The sequence below is a fragment of the Prunus avium genome, chromosome 1 (assembly GCF_965620075.1).
Source record: "Prunus avium chromosome 1, drPruAviu1.hap1.1, whole genome shotgun sequence".
Classification (NCBI taxonomy): domain Eukaryota; kingdom Viridiplantae; phylum Streptophyta; class Magnoliopsida; order Rosales; family Rosaceae; genus Prunus; species Prunus avium.
The window spans coordinates 60,222,493-60,233,035 of NC_142284.1; the positions used below are offsets into that span (position 1 = coordinate 60,222,493).

Below are 10,543 nucleotides of genomic sequence, written 5' to 3' on the forward strand. Positions count from 1 at the left end.
TCATAACATTATTTTTAATAGGGATAAAATTGGGAAACTAAACAAAATTAGTTTTTCATTCATACTCAAAACAAACATGGGAAAGGAAATAAAGTAATATTTCCAGGTTACTTTCCCGGCATTACCAAACATGGGAAATGAATCATCATTTCCCATCCTTTGGGAAATGACATGGGAAATGATTTCCCATCAAATCCGTTCCGTGAATCAAACGGGGCCTTAGTGCGATCGAACCAAATATAGTTTGTAAGGCCCATGTAGTGAAAACTTAACTGAATTATGAGTAATTTGACATAATTGAAAACTATACATACAAAAATTGACAAAATTAAAACTACATGGACCAAAATGGTAAAACAGACAAACTATATTGACCCAAAATAAGTCTTTGCCAAAGGAAAAAAAAAAAAAAAAGGAAGTTCAAAGTTTAGGCATGGCGCCAACAGGTCTAGCCCAAAGGCTCTTGATTTGTAAACTAATAGTCTCAGGTTCGAAGCCCTATAACACTTTGACAATGTGTGACGGGTTTGTGTCGTGTCATGATCATATGTGTCAAGAATGCTCAACTCAAATCCGACCTGTTTAATAAATGTGTCATGCCGAGTTGACCTGCTAATTTCCTATGCGGGTTTCGAGTCGTGTATCGGATTGACACGCTAAGTGGTAGTAAGTAAAAAACATTAAAAAAATTTAGAAAAATTAGAAAAATGAAGAATAAACAAAGAAACTGGTTAGCGGGTAACACATGTATTTTAACGGGTTGGCTGGTTTAATACGTATTTTAACGAGTTGGTGAGTTGACCTGTCATGACCCGTTTTATTAAACGGGTTACATAGGTATTTTAGCGAGTTAGCAAGTTATAAAGGTATTTTAGTGAGTTGACTAATTGACCGCCATGACCTGTTTTGTTAAACGAGTTTTGAGTGGTGACCGGTTTTTAAAGAAATAGATTGCCGCACGGTTCTTTTTTTAATTTAAAAGAAATGGTATAGCCATAATCGGTTTTTTTTCCTATTTTATTTAAAAAGACCGGCTATACTCGGTCTTTTAAATTTCTTTAAAAAGAAATAGTATAGCTATACTCGGTTTTCTCCTAATTCCTTAAAAATAGTATAGCCGACCGGCTATACTCAGTTTTTTTCTAGGGCCGTGCGGCTATACTTGGTGTTCCTAGGGCCGCGAGGCTATACTCCATTTTTTAAAAAGGGTTATTCACAGCAATGGTCCCTCAACTATATCCCAAGTTACACTTTGGTCACTCAACTCAAATATTAGTTGCAAAGGTAACTCAATTAGGTGTTTTGTTGCACCGTTAGTCCTACCATCAAGTCTCTTTAACGGTATGGACTAATGGTGCAACACAACACCTAATTGAGTGACCAAAATGTAACTCCGAGTATAGTTGAGAGATTATTGCTACAAATAATCTTAACTGAAAAGTCACATTTGCCCATCAATAATCTAAGAGATGCTTGTCACGTCATCATTTTAAATAGAAAAAGTAACAGACTTGACAGTAGGACTAACGGTGCAACAAAACATCTAATTGAGTGACCTCTGCAACTAATATTTGAGTTGAGTGACCAAAGTGTAACTTGGGATATAGTTGAGGGACCATTGCTGCGAACAATCCTTTTTAAAAAAAGAAACAGTATAGCCGTGCGGTTATACTTGGTGTTCTCTATTTTTTTTAAAAAGAAATAGTATAGCCGCGCGGCGGTACGTGGTTTTTCCTTATTTTATTTTTAAAAAAATAGTATAGCCGTTCGGCGAGACTCAGTTTTTAGATTTTTAAAAAATGAAATAATATAGCCGCGCGGCTATACTTGGTTTTTAATTTTTTTTAAAAAAATAGTATAGCCGCTCGGTCATACTCGGGGTTTCTTATATTTTAAAAGAAAGAGTATATCCGCCCGGCTATACTCGGCTTTTCCTAATTGTTTTTTAAGAAATAGTATAGCCGCATGGCTGGACTCGGTTTTTTTTTTAAGAAATAGTATAGCCGCCCGGCTAGACTCGGCTTTTTTTTTGTATGATGTCGTGTCGGCTATACAACTCTTTCCAATATCGCTTGTTTAAAAAACAAAAAAGTTCAGGCGTTGGCCGTGGCTTACAAAAAAAGAAAACAAAACAAAAAAAGGAGATAATGTTTGAAATTTCCTACTCTCAATCTGAATACTGTACAGTATCAAAGCAGAAACAGAAATCCCTCTCACTGGCTTCCACTCCACTCTCACTCCCACTCCACTCAACCGTATCTCCTCCTCCTCTTCCTCCTCGTCGTCGTCGTCTAGGCTGATAAGGAAGGAAATGTTGAGGGAGGAGGAAAGGGCAGCAGAAATGGAAAACGAAAATGGCCAATGGGAGGAGGAGCAGTGTCGTCTGTACGAGGCCTACAACGAGCTCCACGGCCTCGCACAAGCCTTGGACACTCCCTTCGACGCTCCGGCGGTGCTCGTGGTGGGCCACCAGACTGACGGAAAAAGCGCTTTGGTGGAAGCACTTATGGGCTTCCAGTTCAACCACGTCGGCGGCGGCACCAAGACCCGCCGCCCCATCACCCTCCACATGAAGTACGACGCCGACGCCCACTCCCCTCTCTGCCGCCTCCACCTCCCCTCCAATTCCGATTCCCATTCCGATTCTGATTCTGAGCCTCACGAGAAGTCCCTCTCCCTCCAAGAGATTCAGGCCTACATTGAGGCTGAAAACATGAGGTTGGAGAAGGAGCCCTGTCTCTTCTCCGCCAAGGAGATTATTGTTCGGGTCGACTACAAATATTGCCCGAACCTCACCATCATCGACACTCCCGGGCTTATTGCTCCTGCTCCTGGTCCTAAGAATCGAGCTTTGCAGGTGGTCAATTTGCTTATTATTGTACTGAATTTTGAATTGAAATGGTGCTCTTGTGTTTTCTTTGCTGGTCAATTTGGGTAATGTATATCATGAGAGAGTAACTATAGTTACATTTATTAGGGAAAATTTTATTTTTATTAGTAAAAATAAATAATTGATGTACTGAGTTAGTCTACTGACTAGGTATTTGTCTTGGCTAAATTGGGGTTTGCAATGGTGATTTTGTTTTGAATTTTGATAGTTGTTTGCTTAAAACTGATGTCAGGTCCAAGCTCGTGCTGTGGAAGCTCTAGTTCGAGCTAAAATGCAGCATAAAGAGTTTATTATATTGTGTCTTGAGGATTGCAGTGACTGGAGTAATGCAACTACACGAAGGGTCGTAATGCAGGTAGCCACTTTCTTTTCCGCCTTTTTAGGCGTTGTGTTGTTTATTGAACTCTAGTGTAAAGCTTTGCCTTGGTTGCATCATGTATAGATTGATCCCGAGCTCTCAAGGACTGTAATTGTTTCAACCAAGCTTGATACCAAAATTCCCCAGTTTGCACGTTCATCAGATGTGGAAGTATTTCTGTCACCTCCCACATGTATGCTTGATGGTTGCATCTTGGGTGACTCTCCCTTTTTCACTTCTGTGCCCTCTGGAAGAGTTGGCTCTGGACATGATTCGGTTTATAGATCTAATGATGAGTTCAAAAAGGTATTCGTGCTAATCTTGTATTCATTTTTGGAGAATAAATAACAAGGAAGGATTGCGATGTTCATTCAATGTCCTTAATTTATAATTTCCAAGATTCCACTACTGAGTTATGTTTGATCACTTTAATGATAATAAACCATAAGTTTTATTGTACATCTCTATTATTTAGTAATTTATAGTAAATTAAGTGTCATAATTTAATCCACTGATCTTTAAAGCAACTTTTGAAGTCAAAATTTGTTTTTTAGTTGACTCTAATTGCTCCCATGTTTCTAACTAATGGTAGTTCTACTGGAAGAAACATTTTTCCAGTAGTGATAATTTGGCAGTATAAGAGTTGTAATATGTACGCTGCTGATCCGGACTTTGGCCTGGTATATTTCAGACTTACCAGCCACTGTACTGATATTTGCACTGTTAACCCGGATACAATTCTGTTTACAAAGTGCGTATTGAAAAAGAATGGTTTTTAAGTTTTTTTTTTTTTTGTTCTTTCCCTTTCTGGCTATACAGGAATTTCAGTGTTGAACTATGCAGAATTAGTTAATTAATTAATTAATTAATTAAAATGCTAAACTTCTTAAGCTAATTTTTCTGTCAACTCTCTTTGACAAGTCCTTCGTGTTTATTCTTTTAAAATATAAGCATAAGATAGTTTATGCTATAGTTTATGCTGGTATAAAATTATGTTTTTTTTTTAAATTTAAAAAATAAAACAGAATCATAGATATGGTTGGCTTGCACTATTTTATTATGCAGGCAATATCATTAAGAGAGATGGAAGATGTTGCAAGCTTGGAGGAGAAATTGGGCCGGTCACTGTCAATACAGGAAAGAAGTAGAATAGGTGTAAGCAAACTTAGGTGTTTTTTGGAAGAATTGCTACAGAAAAGGTGCCCATAGTTTCGACCTTTCGTATTGTGATGAAAATAACGTAGTTAATTGTCAACCTGCTAAGTTCCATGGCTAAAAGTTTGGGAAATATATTCTGCAAGGTATATGGATAATGTGCCACTGATCATTCCACTTCTCGAGAAGGAGTACCGGAGCGCAACAAGAAAGATGAATGAAATAAATCAAGAACTCAGGTTTTTAACTGACTAAGCATATTCTTTTAAGGCAATTAGCAGATTGGATGCAATTTATGGCACTTTATTTTCTTACACTCTCAGAGCATGGATCACGAAGGGGGTACAACCATTAAGCAAATTATATTTTTCTGGTATTATAAATATTTGATCTTTGGTTTCTTTCTTTTTTATTGGTTGATTATATTGCATTCTTGTGTTTATGCAGCACTTTGGATGAACTGAAACTAAAGGAAAAAGGAAGAGTATTTCATGATCTCTTCTTGACAAAGGTATTTTTAGTTGAGGCATTCTCTTTTAAAAAGAGTTTATGTTATTCTTATCAATATCTCAGCATCTGAACCTTCCGTGATTATATATTGTACCTTATCTAGTAGAAAACGTGGCGTTTGACACTTGAGAATGTCCTCATGCAATAATGCTGAAGGGTAGGACCACCTTGGCCTCATGCATTTGACAGGATGTGAAGTGTGGTCAAAAGTAGATTAGGGCCTTCTTTACTCTTCAGAATTGTTACGGTGGACGGAATCATGTGAACTAGTCATAATGCTTAGTTTCTATTTGTTTGTGGTAACAATCGAAGTCTCATGATTTCATAAGACCGTTCTTTTTTTTTCCTTTTTTTGATTAATTTGTTTGTTTCAGGGTTTTGCGTTGGTATTTTAATGCTTTAAATTTATGATTTCTATTTTGTTTGTATTTTTACTGACAAAAGTTAGCTTTATTCCTCAGCTATCATTGCTACTAAAAGGAACGGTTGTTGCACCTCCAGATAAATTTGGTAATTCAGCTTAATGTTTCTTATCAGTTATTACCACAAAAAATTTAAGCATAAGGTTACTAAAGAAGGATAGCTTTTGTAATCTTTCAAATATCAACATCGCTGTTTCCCGCCCTTTAAGATTGTGCCTTGTTTCATGCTGTGTTGTTGGACTCTTGTCTGTTTTACTTTCATTTATATGTCATTTCTCTTTCAAGGTGAGACACTACAGGATGAAAGGACTAACGGAGGGGCATTTGTTAGCAGTGATGGCCTTCAGTTCCCTCACAAGCTTATACCTGTAAGTTAAAGAATTCTTAGACTGTAAATTTTCTTTTTTCTTTTTTTTTTTCTTCTGTGTTTGCATGTTGGTGTCTTTTTGGCTGAAAGTTTTTTTCTCTCTCTCTCTCCAGATTTTTTGGCATGTTTTTTTAATCTTCATATATGAATCAGGCTTTTTTCTTTCTATCACTTCTAATACTGAATAACGCACTGAAAAAAATCAGGCTATTTGTGCTTTCCTTTCTCTGTTTGTCTCTTGTTAATGTGATAGTTTCTATAAGACTGCAAAATACATAATTGTTTCTGGTGTTCTGGACCCAAACTGACTTGTACCTTTTTAGAGTTTTGTATACATGCATGTAAGCACTCTGTATACTTCATGTGTAGAATGCAGGAATGCGTTTATATGGTGGTGCACAATACCACCGTGCCATGGCTGAGTTCCGCTTTGTAGTTGGAGGAATAAAATGCCCTCCAATTACAAGGGAAGAAATTGTAAATGCATGTGGAGTTGAAGATTTACATGACGGCACAAACTACTCAAGGTATTTATAATTTTATTATATAATCATACTTGTGATACTGGTTTTTAAGCTGTAGTAGTTGTATTCCAAATTTTTCTCAAATTTTTTGTTTCGTTTTCTATTAATTAATTTCCATTTTCAAACTTACTTTTGATCAATCAGGACAGCTTGCGTAATAGCTGTTGCAAAGGCCCGTGATACATTTGAGCCTTTCCTTCATCAGGTGATAAATAATTTCTCTCAGTAATTCTCACGTTCTTTTCTTCTATTCTTTTTCCTGAGACACAAAGTATCTTGTCTCTTTATGTGTTTAAAAGTCCAATTCATGAACATTATCTAGCGTGCAATGTCCAGTGATCAAATTGCTTGCAAAGAGAATATTATGATCAATACATTTTATTTATGCACTTATTTATCCTTAAAGTCTGTTTCCGTTTTAATATATATTTTTAAAGTCTTAGACATTTTGATTACAGCTAGTCTTAGCCATCTGTGTGAAAATTGATATTTCTCTACTTGTGCAGTTAGGTTGTAGACTCTTGCACATTCTAAAGAGATTACTCCCTATATCAGTCTATCTTCTTCAGGTATGGGCTCCACTGCTGTGTAGATTGGTGGCTTCTAATTATTGTGTGCATATAACCTGCTCAAGTTCTATGCAGTTAATTTTTTCAATTTCTATCTTGGATTCTGCAGAAAGATGGTGAGTATTTAAGTGGCCATGAGGTGTTTCTGAGGCGTGTTGCTTCTGCTTTCAATGACTTTGCAGAATCTACCGAAAGGGCATGTCGTGAAAAGTAAACCACTTTGCTGCTTATATCTATTACTTTTTTAGTAAGTGAATACCCTGTTGAGGCTGTGTTCTTTTGTTTCTTTTTGGCTGGTAGAAATACATTAAAACAAACATTCTTATAGTTCAAAGGAGTTGAAATTAATACAATGTACAACCAAAGGAGTCAACATCCTTATATCCTTTGGGGGATATATCATTATGGTTTTTGGTATCGGTGTATATCATCAATAGTTTTTTGGTTTTATTTGGATTAGAATGATCATTGGATTAATTGGATATTTCGTTTGATTAAGTGGGTGGGTTATTAGATGGGTATTCAATTAAGGTTTAATTTGGTTCATGTTTGGCTTAATTAGAGATTTTTTTGGGTTTGGATTTGCATCTTCTTCCTTCTATTACCTTAAAAAATCATGAAGTTTTTCTGGGTTCTTAGGCTGATACCGGGAAATGTCGGAACTATGGTCAATTATCAGGGAAATGCAGGAAATCAGGGAAATATCGCCGATATGGGGGGAATAAATAAGCTTACCCCCCAGTTTTAGTGTTGACACTTTGAAAATCCGACATATCGGCCGACATTTTCGTCCTTGCCCACACACTACATAGAATCCTTTTGGAAAATCTCAGTTAGTGAAATAAAGTGATTGTAGGTCATGGATTGCATTCAACCAATAGCATATTTCTCAGGGATTTCGTACTGTAAATAAATGAATTCACAAATTGAAAACACTGATTCCCTAACGCACTCGGAATGCAGAGAATATGATATTACTCTATAAAAAAACAATGTAAATAACACTGCAAGAGCTCTGAATCTTACCTCTTAGAGTTAAAAGTCAAATTTTATTTGAACTATTTGAGTTACTATGTTTTATGAAATAATGGCAATTAACACTTTAGAGTCAACACACTATTTGTAAACCCGCCCATCCAGGTTTAACATACTAGTTGTAAGTTCGACCATCCAGGTCACGACTCAGGCCATCCTACTTATCTCGTGAATTGAGTGTTGTAGCCCAAAAACTTGCAGCTTTTATGTTTAGAATGTAATTTATTGATTGATTGATATCGGCATCCAATTCCCAAAAATATAAAATGTGGATATCTTGTATAGTCTGGTTTTCTTCAACTGAACCTACTCTTATGTCGCATATGTTTTTGCTGCAGATGCATGGAGGATTTAGTAAGCACCACCCGCTATGTCACCTGGTCCCTTCACAACAAGGTTATCATAGTTGATTATGAAGGCATATTTACATGTCTTATGCACTAATTTCAAATTGGTTTATTATGTTGCTATACAAAAATCTTAGAGAGAGAGAGAGAGAGAGAGAGAGATGAACAAAAAGGAGAGTTTCTTTAAAAAACTATATATTTTTTCATATTAAAAAATTTATGTTGTAGAATTTCTAGAATAAATAGATTAAACATCAAATGGTTACTTTGGATCAGACCGAATCCATGACCTATCCTAATCCTATCTCTCCCTCCTCCCCCCTCTTTTTTTTTTTTTTTTTTTTTTTTTCTGCATAATCCTCATTTTTTTTTCCCATTTTCTTTTTCTAATACGGTGGTACCCGGAATATTTAAGCCTTATAATTTTTACACTATTCATTTTGTTGCATGGGACTATCAACTGCTTTTTCAGATATATATCTATGTTTTCCGGTAAGTATTTACTTGTTCTCCCTTTGACATGTCTTTTAATGCCTAATTTGTAGAATCGAGCTGGGTTACGTCAATTTTTAGACTCGTTCGCTGGAACAGAACATAACACTACGGGTAGTAATTGTGTACCTGCTGGTATTTCCCAAGATTCTTCCTTTGGGTCTGTTGCCAATGAGAAGGATACTAAGTCAAGGGCAGATGTGAAGCTCAGCCATGTGGCGTCTGGCATTGATGTGGCATCTTCTATTCAGACAACAGAAACAAGGCTGGCTGATCTTCTGGATAGTACACTTTGGAATAGGAGGCTTGCTCCTTCATCTGAAAGGATTGTTTATGCTTTGGTGCAGCAGATATTTCATGGCATAAAAGAATATTTTTTGGCCTCCGCAGAGTTGAAGGTTTGTTATACAAACTGCTTGTTTATGAATGTATTTCCAGTAGTGGCACTGTAATAACCATCAACTGAGCATGCGGAAGAGATAACTAGCCTGCTGTTTTATGAAGAATGACTTGTTTCTTTTATTCTAAATTAAAATATATCTTGTTTATTGAGCTTCTAGATCCTATATGTATTTCTTTTTTTATTTTTATTTTTTATGTTTTTGTTGGTTTTTTTTTCATGCTAATAGGTCTTTTTTTTTAACAACTCGTGTTATTTTTCGCAGTTCAACTGCTTTCTTCTAATGCCTGTCGTAGACAAGTTGCCTGCACTCCTTAGAGAAGATTTAAAATCTGCTTTTGAGGATGACTTGGATAATATTTTTGATATCACCAACCTGCGGCACTTATTAGGCCAGCGAAAGCGAGGCACAGAGATCGAGCTTAAAAGGGTACTTAATCATGCCTTAATATTTTTACCCAAACCTGTCAAATGACTCTTTCTCACTGACCCAAACGTGCTCACACACAATTGTCTGACATGCTGTTGGTTTTGCAGATTAAAAGGCTAAAGGATAAGTTCAGATCACTGCATAAGCATCTTAGTTCGCATCAAGCCCATTCTACTGCCTTTTCCGACTACCATTGAGTGTTTTGCAATTCAACATACTGATATGGAAGTCAAATTTGTTGGATGAAAAATGATTTGGTTTTTGTTTTTGGTATTGTGTTTGAGATAACTGCATATTTGTTTTGGCTTAGAGAAATTTAGTGGAGAAAAATTTTAGATCTTTATTTGGACTAGAGGATTGTATTTAGATAACATGTCTTTCTTAGTTATACAGTGAGCGTGCACTTTGTTAATGGCCTATTGTTGTAGAGATTTTATTCATGTACCTATTCTAAGTCTATATGAGACATTTCTGTTCATTGTCTTTAACGTTAGCCTAAAGAAGCAAGAACTTGGTTTGGTTGCCTTCAACTTGCTTTCTTGTTGTTTAGGTTTCCTGATGCCAACATGTCTTAAATGTAAAGTTAGCCAACATTGCTTTCTTGTTGTTTAGGCTGACTTCAACATTGGCGCCACCTTTGTTAATGGCCCAACACTTACACTTCAGCAAAGTTGACAGACTTTCTAATGGAGTTGATGAAAATGGGCAATGTGAGATACACTGAAAACATTCATCGGAGTCTTATTTATTTTTCTGTGCACTTACTCTCTTTTGTCTTTTTTATTTTTTTGTTTTAAGTTTGTTGAGGCTCAAAAAGTTAAGAGAAGCCAAGAGTATTTAAAGCCCAATATGACATACGGATAAAGGGAAATTGGTCATGTGCTAATCCCAAATATATTTTGGGAATTAATTTAGCAAAATAAATATGTACGCAAGTTTTTATTGAAATTCTAATAATATCCATGACTTGCGAAGTCAAATCTGATATCTCACTAAGCCTGGTCCACCACCAAGGATGCTTCATCACCACCAATGATACATTTT

General features: G+C 36.1%; 1 protein-coding gene across 1 annotated transcript; it reads left to right on the forward strand.

Moving 5' to 3' along the window:
* Positions 1-2,110: 2,110 nt before the first annotated feature.
* ARC5 (P-loop containing nucleoside triphosphate hydrolases superfamily protein) lies at positions 2,111-9,982 on the forward strand. Its single transcript, XM_021970477.2, has 16 exons — positions 2,111-2,857; positions 3,123-3,245; positions 3,333-3,554; positions 4,314-4,447; positions 4,550-4,642; positions 4,851-4,914; positions 5,375-5,423; positions 5,621-5,703; positions 6,072-6,229; positions 6,371-6,431; positions 6,733-6,795; positions 6,905-7,005; positions 8,169-8,226; positions 8,723-9,067; positions 9,335-9,499; positions 9,607-9,982. Exons 1-16 carry the CDS (start codon positions 2,312-2,314, stop codon positions 9,694-9,696), a joined length of 2,355 nt encoding a protein of 784 aa, XP_021826169.2. The 5' UTR covers positions 2,111-2,311; the 3' UTR covers positions 9,697-9,982.
* The last annotated feature ends 561 nt before the right edge of the window (positions 9,983-10,543 follow it).